The sequence below is a fragment of the Solanum dulcamara genome, chromosome 2 (genome assembly GCF_947179165.1).
Source record: "Solanum dulcamara chromosome 2, daSolDulc1.2, whole genome shotgun sequence".
Taxonomy (NCBI): Eukaryota; Viridiplantae; Streptophyta; class Magnoliopsida; order Solanales; family Solanaceae; genus Solanum; species Solanum dulcamara.
In genome coordinates this window covers 79,190,804-79,205,322 of record NC_077238.1, presented here as the reverse complement: position 1 = coordinate 79,205,322, position 14,519 = coordinate 79,190,804, and the positions used below count along the sequence as shown (strand labels likewise).

At 34.8% G+C, this 14,519-nt stretch overlaps 3 protein-coding genes across 8 annotated transcripts; all 3 read left to right on the top strand.

Annotated features, from left to right (window-relative positions):
• The first annotated feature begins 2,107 nt into the window (after positions 1-2,107).
• LOC129880917 (scarecrow-like protein 14) lies at positions 2,108-5,742 on the top strand. The gene is made up of 3 exons (XM_055955173.1): positions 2,108-2,181; positions 2,388-2,506; positions 3,102-5,742. The coding sequence occupies exon 3, from the start codon at positions 3,116-3,118 to the stop codon at positions 5,300-5,302; it is 2,187 nt and encodes a 728-aa protein (XP_055811148.1). The 5' UTR covers positions 2,108-2,181; positions 2,388-2,506; positions 3,102-3,115; the 3' UTR covers positions 5,303-5,742.
• An 872-nt stretch (positions 5,743-6,614) lies between these two features.
• LOC129880916 (scarecrow-like protein 14) lies at positions 6,615-10,587 on the top strand. 6 transcript variants are annotated; one of them, XM_055955169.1, is made up of 2 exons: positions 6,615-6,896; positions 7,420-10,158. In XM_055955169.1, exon 2 carries the CDS (start codon positions 7,425-7,427, stop codon positions 9,633-9,635), a length of 2,211 nt encoding a protein of 736 aa, XP_055811144.1. In that variant the 5' UTR covers positions 6,615-6,896; positions 7,420-7,424; the 3' UTR covers positions 9,636-10,158. The 6 variants fall into 6 exon arrangements, with proteins under 6 accessions (XP_055811144.1, XP_055811143.1, XP_055811141.1 ...); XM_055955168.1 differs by lacking the exon at positions 6,615-6,896 and adding an exon at positions 10,206-10,587 and having other exon boundaries at positions 6,908-9,933; XM_055955166.1 differs by lacking the exon at positions 6,615-6,896 and adding an exon at positions 10,198-10,587 and having other exon boundaries at positions 6,908-9,933.
• Positions 10,588-11,487: 900 nt separating this feature from the next.
• Positions 11,488-12,138, top strand: LOC129880915 (protein SRC1-like). The gene has a single exon (XM_055955165.1). The coding sequence runs from the start codon at positions 11,612-11,614 to the stop codon at positions 11,975-11,977; it is 366 nt and encodes a 121-aa protein (XP_055811140.1). The 5' UTR covers positions 11,488-11,611; the 3' UTR covers positions 11,978-12,138.
• Positions 12,139-14,519: the final 2,381 nt, after the last annotated feature.

Here is a 14,519-nt window from a genome sequence, read left to right as displayed (position 1 = left end):
AATAGATTAAATGTTTTTTTAAAAAAATTAAACAGACTATTGCGCATGGATTAATATGAGTGGCATATCTACCAGCGGTATGGGATTGACTGTTCGAATGAGAAAGAAGAAAAGTACTGAGTTTCGTTGGAAAAACCAACGCAAATATCATATTGACTTTCTCTCGCTAAGACGGACGACTCGGCTGCCTTTTCCGCTCAAAATCTTTTCCCGACGATTGCTCAAGCACTTTCACGCAACAAGAAGGCACCCTAATCCCAAGCTAAACAGCATATTCATTTGCACCTGAAAAGGACGAAGTGACTCCACTGAAAAAATAGAAATAAAAAATTTGACCTACCAAATCGCATATAAAAGATGTCTTTGGCCGGTGTCACATCTTCTCATCCTCTATTTGGTTGTCTCAATTACATATAATGAGTTGAATTAAGTGAATCAAAATAATTTCAATTGATAAAATAAGTAAGTTATTAATCCGACCAATTCAAAATCTCGAGAATAAATAATACCTTATTTAGATATCTCGATTGAAATTTTGGTAAATAAATAGTCTTATCTGTCCTTATCATTGCAAAATGTTCTTGTTTGTAAATTATTTTTTAAATCGTGAAACTTTTTCTACGAAAGAAAAAAGAGTCAAATTTTCTATTTAAATTGTATAAAATAGTTGTTTCATATTTGCCTCTGAACTTTGCTATAGTTAAGATTTGACCATTATTTTTCTTGATCGCTATTGCTCATTCTTCTAAATCTACACCTCTATAATACTCCCTCCGTCCAATAATAGTTGTCCACTATTAATTTGATATATATTTTTAAAAAATAAAAATAATATTATTATATTATTCTTTGAATATATTAAATTTAATATTTTGGAAAATGTATTAGCTATTGAATAATATCTAATAGCAAAGATATAATGAACACAAATGGTAAATAATTTATTAATTTTTTAAATTGAATAAATATTATTAGACATTTATTTTATTGGATAGATAAAAATAAACGGAGATAGTAATAATTTTTTTCGAATCCTTGTAATAATTACTTCTCTCCGCTCTAAACTTAAAAGTTATTAATCTGCTCTCCTTATCCCAACGACACTCACAAAAAGAATACATAATAACTTCACATAAAAATTACCCCATTCAAGTATATCTCGTAAAGTTATTAATCTCCTCTCCTTAATTGATATTATTATATTTGTTCGTTGCGATTTATTTATTTTAATTTTATTTTTACTCAAATTTTTGCTTGTTATATTTAAAATCATGAGAATAAAGAATATTTTGATATATTTTACTGTGAATGAATTATATATTTTTTAAATGTTAAAATTCAATGTTTACGTGTACTCATACTTAAATGGTTCAACTCCAAATAGGTAAAAGTTAAAACTAACCAAAATGGACTACACTTTTATCATTGACTGGAAAAAAGAAAATTCAGCACATTTTTTTGTTCCTTTCAGTGAAGACCGCCGACGGTGGAAAATTTACGGTGATAGCAAGGGCGTAATTCTATTTCTTAACTAAGTTCAATAAATAAGTGTTAGATTTAATTATGACTTAAATTTGGGCCATTTCAGTTCCTCGTGAGCCTTGCCATATGCTTTTGGAAATCGAACACATGACCTTAGCTCTGATATCATTTATTAGGATCAAGCGTTTCTCGTCATGTTAAAAGGTATAAGGAGTAGTTCGATGCACTAAGCTTTCATTATGCGCATGGTCCGGAAAGGGCTCCACCACAAGAGTCCATTGTACGTAGTCTTACCTTGCATTTTTGTCAGAGGCTATTTTCAAAACTTGAACCCGTAACCTCCAAGTCACATGCAAACAACTTTATCTAAGACTCCCTTTTCATGTCAAAAGATATAACTGATAGTAAAAACGTAATTTTATTTGTTAATTAAGTCCACCAAACAAGTATCATGTTCTATACTCTGGAGTCGTGCCAACCCCTGGGGCCCTTGGCATAGAAAAAATATTGACACTACCCAATATATATTGAATTTCAATTAATATCTTTTTATATTAGAGGTTCGAACCTCTTTTACCGATGCATTCACTGCATGTGTTTTTTTTTACACCAAGAAAAGTCAAATACTCAATACCCTTCTTTGTGTTTTTCTTTTTTTTCCATTTGTTGTGCCTTCTTCTTCTTTGATCAGAATTTCAGGTAATTCTTTTCTGTTCTTAATTTCTTCACTATTTTTTTGATATTACACTTTCATCATGTCCAACCCCTTCCGAAAATACTGAAAAAGATAGCATTTTGTTCTGTTTCTTTTTGAGAATTCATTCACCAAGATTTCAGCTTTCTGCTTTAAAATTGAAAAAGATAAATAATAAATAAAAAAACACTAAAGTTCGAGCTATGCACAGGATTGGTGAACAGTTCAACTACAAGAGTCTAATCTACGTAATTTTATATTGCATTTTTGCTGGAGGTTATTTTCAAGCTTGAGCCCGTGACCTCCGATAACATGACAACAACTTTATCGGTTAGTTCAAAGCTCCCTTTCAAAATTGAAAAAGATAACCTACTGAAAAAGGATTTTATTTGGTGTTAACATTTTTGGGTTTTGAATTATTGATTTTAGCTGATTGATAGTCAAAATTGAATTCTGGTAATGTAGCTTAAACTAATTATTTTTCATTTTCTCTCGGGGTTTAAGCTAGTATTAGTCTCGTAGGTTCTTTGTTCTTTCGATTTCTGTTACTATCATGTCCCTTGTGATTCATTTATCGTATTATTTTATTGTAGTTAATGTTCCTTTTTCAGTATGTTTTGGCATGTCTTGTATAGTATTTTGTCTTGGTTTCTTCACTCTTGTTATATTCCTGAGTGGACGGAAACAACCTCTTTTGCTCCCAAGGAAGTAAGGGTAAGGTCTATGTATAAATTACCTTTCTTGTGGAATTACACTAGGTATGTTGTTGTTGTTGTTGTTACCATGTTTTAAGCTCTGGGTTTGTATTTTGATGTATTATTAGCATTTTGATGTGAAAGTTTCTTCTTTTCTTGCTACTTTTATGGTTGAAAAGGATTTTATTTGGAGCAGACAATTTAGGATTTTGAATACTTGATTCTTGCAGATTAGTTGGATATCATGGGGCAATATGAGGCAGAATCTGCAATTAAATTAGAGGATGAAGCTTGTTCATTTTTCCCTGATCCGAATTTGATTAATAATCTCAGAGTTAGTGATAATTTAGTCAACAGGAATGTTGATATTAGTCCATTTCAATCTGATGTCGGACCAAATACTTTAGTCCCATCAACTGCAGATAACTTCCATGAGGATTATGATTTCAGTGATGGGGTGCTTAAGTATATAAATCAGATGCTTATGGAGGAGGATATTGAAGAGAAGACTTGCATGTTTCAAGAATCTGCAGCTCTTCAAGCTGCAGAAAGATCGTTTTACGAAGTTATTGGAGAGAAGTACCCTTCTTCCGCAAATCATGAGAAACCATCCAGTTTAGGTCAGAATGAACATCATGATATGGACCTTAGAAATGATGATCGTGATGGTTTACTATGCCCGAATTTGATTCTTGATCTCGATGAGGATGATGTGTCACATGTGCCTCATGTTCCTGATGGTGTTGCTTCACATTCAACTTCTCGGTCATCCCACAGTTTGTCAGGCACTTTCACGGATGTGCCTGTGGATTCTCCTGTGAGCACACTTAGGATTCCTGACATATTTAGTGACGGAGAGTCTGTTATGCAGTTTGAGAAAGGGGTGGAGGAGGCAAGTAAGTTCCTTCCTACGGGCAATAGCTTGCTTGCTGATGTGAGGTATAGTGTAGTGGGAAAGGAGCTGCAGTATGAAGAGATAAAAGATGCAGTAGTAAAGGTTGAGAAGTACAAGGAAAAGCAATCTCCTGAAAGGTCGAGAGGGAAGAAAAATACCCTTCATGAAGATATAGTAGATTTAACGGAAGGAAGAAATAACAAGCAGTCTGCAGTGTTTTCTGAATCAACTGTTCGATCGGAAATGTTTGATAGGGTGCTGCTATGCAGCGAAGGGAAAAATGAATCCGCTCTTCGTGAAACCTTGCAGGCTATATCAAGGCAAAACGCATCAGAGAATGGCCCTTCAAAGGGATCTAACGGTAAGAAGTTACAACGAAAGAAAAAAGTGGGTAAAAGAGATGTAGTAGACTTGAGAACACTCCTGACACTTTGTGCAGAAGCTGTTACTGGAGGTAATCAACGGACAGCAAATGAGCTTCTGAAGCAGATCAGGCAAAGTTCTTCTCCTACGGGGGATGGGATGCAGAGGCTGGCCCATTATTTTACTGATGGTCTTGAGGCACGGGTGGCTGGTTCCGGTACTCATATTTATAAAGCCCTTATTACACAGCCTGTATCAGCAACTGATTTCTTGAAAGGGTACTACCTACTACTTGCTGCCTGCCCGTTCAGGACTATCTCTAACTTTTTCTCAAATAAGACAATTATGAATCTAGCTGAAAAGGCTTCAACAGTACATATTATAGATATTGGCATTTTGTGGGGTTTCCAATGGCCTGGCCTCATACAACTTCTCTCTTCTAGACCAGGTGGACCTCCCAAGCTTCGTATAACTGGGATTGATTTTCCAAATCCCGGTTTCCGACCAGCAGAAAGGGTTGAGGAAACTGGGAGGCGGTTAGCTAATTATGCTGAGAGCTTTAAAGTTCCTTTTGAGTTCAATGCTATAGCGCAAAAGTGGGAAACAATTAAACTCAAGGATCTTAAGATCAATAAGGGTGAGGTTCTTGTGGTAAACTGTCTGTTCCGTTTTAGGAATCTACTTGATGAGACGGTGGTGGTGAATAGTCCAAGAGATGTTTTTCTGAATCTTATCAGGAGGTTGAATCCAGATGTTTTCATACAAGGGATTATAAATGGTGCTTACCATTCCCCATTCTTTATCTCACGATTCCGCGAAGCTCTTTTTCACTACTCATCCTGGTTTGATATGCTTGAAACAATTATTCCCCGTGAAGTGCACGAGAGAATGCTGGTTGAAAAGAATATACTTGGTCAGGAAGCAATGAATGTCATAGCATGCGAAGGTGCTGAGAGAATTGAGAGGCCAGAAACATACAAGCAGTGGCAAGTCAGAATTCAGAAGGCTGGTTTTCGTCAGCTTCCTTTGGATGAGGAGATCATAAGAATAACAACAGAACGATACAAGGTGTATGACAAGAATTTCATGATTGACGTAGATAGTGAATGGCTACTGCAGGGATGGAAGGGTCGTATAGCAAATGGCCTTTCAACATGGAAGGCAGTTTATTAAATTTGTTCTGGTTCCAGGTTCCACATTCATCATCCATGATATCCCTCTGCCCCTTGTAAACAATGAACTCATGAACGATATTCACTTTTCTAAGTGCTAGTTATTCATCCATCTACCCATGCTCCGCAAACTAATTTTGTCATTTTTCTATACCGTGAAGGCTATGTTCATGACTCTGCTTTACTTATGTTTGCTGCCTTCGTTCCCTAACGCGTTGAGCTGTGGCATCAACAACAGGAGAGAGGAATGACGGAATAATTTTTGAGCAGCATTTGTGTCTGGTATTATTCATTTTGCTAGGACATAACATTAAAAGTGTTGAGCAAATAGACGATATGTGTATTGGTTTCTCTTCATTTATATTTTATATCAAACATGTTAGTTATATGTAGCATTTGTAATGATTTCTGAAGGTGTTATAGGTTTAGATTTCATGAGTAGTAGCATTTTGTTATTGATGTTTAATATTTGAGCTGAGAATTTATAGGAACAGCCTCTTTACCTTTGAGGCTAATGCATAGAATTTAAATAAGTTATCCCAGGATTAATTATCCTGGGATAAGGTGGGATATCAGTATGGTATAAATGGTGGGATAATTTATCTCAAATTTTCCAACCAAACAAGACACCAAAATTTTATCCGTGAATTATTTTTTTATCCAAGGACTATTTATACTTATTCCTTACACCAAACGACCTATTAACTTATCCACATAATGAACATTTGAGAACACGCGCAATTTTTTTTCTTCAAAATTTGACTTGGAAGTATCTAATACGAACACTTTATCATATATTTTCAATTGAATTAAATCGTATCTTGAATGTTTAAATAAATATACCAACAAGTTTAAGAAGTTGGACTCACTAGACTTTAAAATTATTAAAATTCAATATTTAAAAATACTCATAGCTAATACTACTCTCTTTATTTTAATTTGTTTGTCTTACTTATCTATATAGTCCATCACATAAAGAAGATCTTTTTTCCTTTTTTGCAACTCTTTAATTCTAGCTTCCACATGACATGTTTAAGATCACGAGATTGAAAGACACTTTGATACATTCCGCGTATCATTAGTTTAAGATTACAAAATTAATTTATTTTTTTTTTAAAATTTGTAACAAGTCAAATCTAGATAAACAAATCAAAAAAGGAAATTATATAATTGTAAATGTCTAAGTTCAATATTACATACAGGGAAAAGACATAAAATATGACTAAATTGAAACTCATAAAATCAATTTGAAATGCAACTATTAATTTTAAGAATAAAAATACAATAAATTTAAGAGGCGCACCCACACAAACACTAAATTCTTTTTAAAAAGTTTCAATCCTTCTGTCTCGCCTCACTCTACCCCGTTCCGAATAAGCCAAAACCCATCCCTAACTCAAAGGGTAAAACTAACCAAAATGGACTGCACTTTTATCATTGACTGTAAAAATAGAAAATTCAGCACACTTTTTCCCATTTTTGTTTCTTTGTAGAAAATTTGAATTTGTGATGTGTTTATATTTATATTATATACCCACAAAAGTCAAATACTCAATATCCTTCTCTGTCTTTCTCTTCTTTGATCAGAATTTCAGGTGATTCTTCTCTGTTCTTAATTTCTTCACTATTTTTTACAGTTTCTCCATGTCCACCCCCCTCTGAAAATAATGAAAAAAGATAGCATTTTGCTTTCTTGTTGAGAATTCATCCACCAAGATTTCAGCTTTCTGCTTCACTTTGATTCCTGTACAAAAAATAGGTTCTTTGTCCTTTCGATTTCTGTTACTATCGATTGTCCCGTATAATTCGTTTAACCTATTATTTTGTTGTAGTTATTATTTCTTTTTTTAATATACTTTGGCATGCCTTGTGTAGTATTTTGTCTTGTTAGTTTTCTGAGCCTGAGAGTTTATCGAAAAAACCTCTTTACCTACCAGGATAAATTCTGCACATACTCTACCTTCCTCAGATCTACTTGTGTAATTACACTGGCTATGTTGTTGTTGTTGTTGCTAGCATCTTGATCTAAAAATTTCTTCTTTGATTGCTACTTTTATGGTTGAAAAGGATTTTATTTGGAGATGACATTTTGGGGTTCTGAATACTTGATTCTTGCAGATAAGATGAAAATTGATATTGTGGGGCTATGTGAGGCAGGATCTGCAATTGAATTAGAGGATGAAGCTTGTTCATTTTTCCCTGATCCACATTTGATGAATAATCTCAGAGTTAGTGATAATTTAGTCAACAGGAATGTTGATATTAGTTCATTTCAATCTGATGTCAGACCAAATACTTTAGTCTCATCATCTGCATCTGACTTTCATGACGATTATGATTTCAGTGATGGTTTGCTTAAGTATATAAATCAGATGCTTATGGAAGAGGATATTGAAGAGAAGACTTACATGTTTCAAGAGTCTGCAGCTCTTCAAGCTGCAGAAAGATCGTTTTACGAACTTATTGGAGAGAAGTACCCTTCTTCCGCAAATCAGGAGAAGCCATCTAGTTTAGGTCAGAATGAACGTTATGCTATGGACCTTAGTAGTTTCCACTATAGTGGAAATGGTGGTTGTGATGGTTTACTCTGCCCAAATTTGATTCTTGATCTCGATGAGGATGATGTGTCACATGTGCCTCATGTTCCCGATGCTATTGCTTTGCATTCAACTTATCGTTCATCCCACAGTTTGTCAGGCACTTTCACGGATGTGCCTGTGGATTCTCCTGTGAGCACACTTAGGATTCCTGACATATTTAGTGACGGAGAGTCTGTTATGCAGTTTAAGAAAGGGGTGGAGGAGGCAAGTAAGTTCCTTCCTACGGGCAATAGCTTGCTTGCTGATGTGAGGTATAATGTAGTGGAAAAGGAGCTGCAGTATGATGAGAGAAAAGATGCAGTAGTAAAGGTTGAGAAGTATGGGGAAACACAATCTCCTGAAAGGTCGAGAGGGAAGAAAAACACCCTTCATGAAGATATAGTAACTTCAACGGAAGGGAGAAATAACAAGCAGTCTGCAGCGTTTTCTGAATCAACTGTTCGATCGGAAATGTTTGATAGGGTGCTGCTATGCAGCGCAGAGAAAAAGGAATCTGCTCTTCGTAAAACCTTGCAGGCTAGAAATGCATCAGAGAATGGCCCTTCAAAGGGATCTAACGGTAAGAAGTTACAAGGAAAGAAAAAAGGGGTTAAAAGAGATGTAGTAGACTTGGGAACACTCCTGACACTTTGTGCACAAGCTGTTGCTGTAGGTAACCAATGGACAGCAAATGAGCTTTTGAAGCAGATCAGGCAAAGTTCTTCTCCTATGGGGGATGGGATGCAGAGGCTGGCCCATTATTTTGCTGATGGTCTTGAGGCACGGATAGCTGGTTCTGGTACTCATATTTATAAAGCCCTTATTACACGGCCTGTATCAGCAACTGACGTTTTGAAAGCGTACCACCTACTTCTTGCTGCCTGCCCGTTCAGGACTATGTCTAGCTTTTTCTCAAATAAGACAATTATGAATCTAGCTGAAAAGGCTTCAACAGTACATATTATAGATATTGGCATTATGTGGGGTTTCCAATGGCCTGGCCTCATACAACTTCTCTCTTCTAGACCAGGTGGACCTCCCAAGCTTCGTATAACTGGGATTGATTTTCCAAATCCCGGTTTCCGACCAGCAGAAAGGGTTGAGGAAACAGGGAGGCGGTTAGCTAATTATGCTGAGAGCTTCAAAGTTCCTTTTGAGTTCAATGCTATAGCGCAAAAGTGGGAAACAGTTAAACTCGAAGATCTTAAGATCAATAAGGGTGAGGTTATTGTGGTAAACTGTCTGTTCCGTTTTAGGAATCTACTTGATGAGACTGTGGTGGTGAATAGTCCAAGAGATGTTTTTCTTGATCTTATCAGGAGGTTGAATCCAGATGTTTTCATTCAGGGGACTGTAAATGGTGGTTATAATGTCCCATTCTTTATCTCACGATTCCGCGAGGCTCTTTTTCACTACTCATCCTTGTTTGATATGCTTGAAACTATAATTCCCCGGGAAGTGCACGAGAGAATGTTGGTTGAAAAGAATATACTTGGTCAGGAGGCAATGAATGTCATCGCGTGCGAAGGTGCTGAGAGAATTGAGAGGCCAGAAACATACAAGCAGTGGCAAGTCAGAATTCTGAAGGCTGGTTTTCGTCAGCTTCCTTTGGATGAGGAGATCATGAGAATGATAACAGAACGATTCAAGGTGTACGACAAGAATTTCATGATTGATGTAGATAGTGAATGGCTATTGCAGGGATGGAAGGGTCGTATCGGATATGCACTTTCCACATGGAAGGCAGCATATTAAATTTGCTCTCATTCCTCATCAAGGAGCATGCTCAGCTGCCATGATATCCCTCTGCCCCTTGTAAAAAATGAGCTCATGAATGGTACTCACTTTTCCAAGTGCTAGTTATTAATTCTGTCATTTCTCTAGTGTGAATTTAACAAACACAAATGTGAAGGCTATGGTCATAACACTGATTTGCTTATGGGGGAGTGGAAGCAGAACTTCATTTGCCGCCTTCCTTCCCTAACGAGTTGAGCTGTGGCATCAACAACAGGAGAGAGGAATGACAACAATTTTTGAGCAGCATTTGTGTCTGGTACGACTCATTTTTCTTTGGACATAACATTAAAAGTATTGAGCAAATAGGCGATATGTATATTGGTTTTTCTTCGTTTATATTTTATATCAAACATGTTGGTTACATGTACCATTTGTAATGTTTTCTGAAGGTCTTTTAGTGATCTCTACTAATAAAGGCGAGTTTCGACATGCTTGTTGTCCATTAGCATCTTCTTATGATCAATCATGATAGATTTCATTAGTAGTATTTTGGTATTGATGTTTAGTATTTGACCTAAAGGTTTATAGGAACACCAGCGGAGGGTTTATTGGAACAACCTTTCTTCTTCTCAAGGTAGGGGTAAGGTCTGCGAATACTCTACGTTCTTCATGACTCACTTGTGGGATTACGTTGGTCACTGTGTTGATGAGAGGCACTTGGTTTAATAGTCAAAATGCACGCAGATCGCCCCGAACATCATCATCATAAAAAATGTTTAGATTGTTTAGCTAACGTGAAGGATTGGTCACTGCTTACATATTGATTAGAGCCTATGGATTCTTTAATCTGTAATCATCTGAAAAGCATGGAAAACTCTCTAAATTACATGCCAAAGTCTAGTTTCTACAGCAACGTTGCATGACTTTGATGTTTGTTTTGGTTGTTAATATTGTCAAACCTTCATCTTTATATTCTTCTTCATATAATTTTTGTATTATTGGTATATATTTTCCAACAACCCTACCTTAAAGGTAAATAAGAAGTTTTCAATAGACCCTCGGCTCAAGGAAAGAATAGTCTAAAGCAGTCCAAAAACAATAGATAATAAGAGGACAGTAACTACAACAAAATAATATGATAATGAAAGTATAAGAAACAACAAATAATAATAGAAATCAATGGACAAGAAACTATCGATGCAGTAGGACATAAAAAATTTCAAAAATTGATGTATTACTGACCTAAAACGAATTTTAAAAACTATTGCTACATTTGATAATCTTTTAAACTATCACTATAATCTTTAACTCATTTTTTCAGTTGTTTCTCTCTTCTCGCTACTTTTTTTTTTCAAATTACTTTTATGAAAAGAACAATAACCTCAACGATTCAAAATTAAATAAATAAGGAAAGAAGATATAAGTCTTAATTTTATTCAATGGAGGATAAAATGTAGCATATTATTGTTGCTAACTAAAAAAATGAGTTAACTTTCGTTAATATGTATCTAAATTATTTGTATAAAAAATGACTAAAAGATCAAATCTGATAACTATTTAAATACTTAAAAAATTAAAATTGATAAATATATAGTTAAGAGACTAAAACCAATAAAGTGACTTACTTCTATAATTAAGGAATTATTATTTATCACATTTTCTCCCTATGTATTCCTAATAGAAAGTTAATTAAAAGGAAATGGAGGGCTCGAGTATCCTTTTTCTTTTTCAATATATATATATATATATCTTTGTGTTGCATCCGTGTAGGCGCAGCAGGGTTATAATTGTAAATTTGAGAAATGAAATATCGTGCCGACAAACTCTCCCTTTTCCCCAGGGTTATAATTGTGAACTTGAGAAATGAAATAACGTGCCGAGTGCCGACGACTCTGCCTTTTCCCCCAATAAATACGTCTCTCTTGCTCACAATTTTACTCACACAATTCTACTAAACCCAAATATAAAGAAACCCATTTCTTATCTGATCAAACATGGCAGGAATCCTTCACAAGATAGAGGAAACACTCCATATGGGAGGAGGTAACAAGGAAGGAGGCAAAAAGGAGGAACATAAGGGAGTCGGACACAAAAAGGAGGAGCACAAGGAAGGGATGGTTGAGAAGATAAAAGATCAGATCCATGGAGAAAAAAGTGGAGAACATCACAAGAAGGAGCACAAGGGAGACGGGCACAAAAAAGAGGAACACAAGGAAGGGTTTGTTGAGAAGATAAAAGATAAGATCCATGGAGAAGAAAGTGGAGAACATCACAAGGATGTAAAGGAGAAGAAGAAGAAGAAAGACAAAAAGGAGAAGAAGAAAGACGGACATGATAGCAGCAGCAGCGACAGTGATTAGATCTGATCTGATCTAATTGAACTGTAGTATTTCAATATCTACTTAACCTTTCATCTATAGTATTTTCTGCTATAGATCTATCTATCTATCTGTGTATCTGTAATCGTCCTTTGGATGGTTTGTGAATGTGATGGTATAATAACAATGAAGTTTTTAATTTATCTTGCGCAAGCTCATCTATAATGTTAGTGGCTGCAATCTCAGTAACAATCCTTGTATCGAAGACTGAGGATGAAAGCTTTAGAGATCCATCAATGTTGCAAAAAGAAAACAAAAAAAGAAGAAGATGAGGATGAAAGCTTGAGATATGAAAGGTCAAGAGGATTGAGATAATCAAAGTGTTATCCTAAATCTAGTCAAGCAAACCTAAAAAAAATTATTAGTAAGAATATAAATGAGAAATATATCACAAGAAGACACAAATATTTAATCTAATCCACAAGAGGAGCTGTTGGATCAATTGATCTAATCTACGAGATGAGTTGAGCAATTCATTAATTAAAAAAGAGTATACAATATCTATAGAAATAATCTCACAAATTTACTCAAAATAAAAAAAAAAGGTTCATATCATTTGTGTTTCACAATTCCTTGGTCTAAAGGAGTACATTATAAATGATACCAAATTAAAATGAATGAATTTCTATTTATCAAATTATCAACATTTTGAGAAAAGATTAGTCAAATAGAGAAGCTGTGTTTTTCGATAAGAAGATTAGAGAGAAGTAGTTTACGTGTGTACAAGAAGGTATTCAAATTTGTGTAAAATTAAATAAGTAGACATTTTAGTTCTACGTGGCATAATACATGTGTGTGTTTATTTTGTTCAACTTGATACAAATTTAAGTGTATATTTATGAACACTTAAAGTTGAATGACATATAAATATGAGCTAATACAAAGTTAACGAACATATTTATGAATTATATCATTTTAATTTGGTGGAACCGATATTTTGAAATCAACTATTTGAGTTGTTTGTGAGGAGTGACATGACATTGTGTCTCCGCGATGACATAAATTGACTCAACAATGATATATTTGAGTTTCCCCCTAAATTTAATAGTAAGAATTTAAAGTCTGAACCTATTAAATCAATTGTGGATCAACCTTAGTTATAGAAACTACAAATTGGATGTGAAAAAATTGTTCGTATAGTAAGTACGTCACTTTTAATTCTTAAGTTTATGGATTCAACTCACGAAGAGCAAAAAAAAAAAAAGAGAAAAGACGAAAGCTTTCAAAGAATGATAATAAAAAAGGAAATGCAAATTTGCAAAAATAGCTACAAAATGGCTGAAGTTTCAATTGGAAAAGGATTTGAATAGCTCATCCTCTAAAAGATGAAAGCAACCTATATCAAGAATTCCTTTTATTTTATTTTATTTTTTGTATTAGAGACATACTTTTTAAATTTGTTTGTTTGATGGCTCAGTTACAGCTTACCGAAGACATGACCTTAGATAGGAGGGTGTGGAGGACCCACATTAGGGTAGAAGGCTAGTACATAGTCTCGTTATTCTTCCCTATTCGTAGGCGCATTAGCACATTACAATTCCTTGTGCTCTCATTTCTGCTATTTCTGTTACTATTTATTACTTTCAGTACTTGTGATTACTCTATTTTATCTGTGATGCCTTCGTTATTTATTTTCCTATAGCGCTTTGAATTTCTTAATCTTATCTGACCCCCTTTTTATGTCTTTTATTGAGCCGAGGGTCTTTCGGAAACAGCCGTCCTACCTTGGTAGAAGTAAGGTCTGCGTACACTCTACCCTCCCCAGGCCCCACGTTGTGGAATTTCACTGGGTTGTTGTTGTTGTTAGTTTTAAATTAAAGTTTGGTAAATCAAAATATCAATATTGAAATTTATGATCTTACGTATATAGTGAAATTAAAGAATTTTTTTATAAAAAAAATCATATATATTTTTTTAAATAGATTAAAGGGTTAAGTAACACAAATACAAACAAATTGAAATAAAGACAGGATTAATTGAGAACAGCGACAAATTAAGAGAGAATTTTGCAATTCTATTTATGAATAACCAAATGATTAATATAACTTCACCATATATTGCATAATAATCTCATATACAAGGAAAACAAAGAATCAATAGAATAATAGTAGAACTTCAATTACAATAAATTTCCCAAAAAAAAAAAACCCACCAGATCCAATCCCAATAATCAAAGCAATTCGAAAAACATACGTTTTATCCAAATCCTTTAATGCCTTAGTACAGCGAACAAGGACATGAGCAAAGAAGTTCCGATCAAAGCACCGGAAACCGGCAAAGAGAAAGCCGCACCGGCGTCAGGCGACGGAGCCGGAGCAAGACTAGGTTCCTGAGCTGAGACAACGACGACGGCCGCTAGAAAGACAGCGAGGACAAAAGCCTTAATAGAAGCCATTGATGAAATTGAAAGGAAAATTTTGATGAAATCAAAGCGAATCGATAGGAATTGAATTTTTTGAAAGAGGAGAGAATTGTGCAAAAATTGATGATGAAAATTGGGGGATAGAAAAGGGAGTATTTATAG

Excerpts from the sequence above, each read along its gene's own strand:
- LOC129880917 (XM_055955173.1), top strand. The coding sequence starts at position 3,116 with ATGGGGCAATATGAGGCAGAATCTGCAATTAAATTAGAGGATGAAGCT.
- LOC129880916 (XM_055955168.1), top strand. The coding sequence starts at position 7,383 with ATGACATTTTGGGGTTCTGAATACTTGATTCTTGCAGATAAGATGAAA.
- LOC129880915 (XM_055955165.1), top strand. The coding sequence starts at position 11,612 with ATGGCAGGAATCCTTCACAAGATAGAGGAAACACTCCATATGGGAGGA.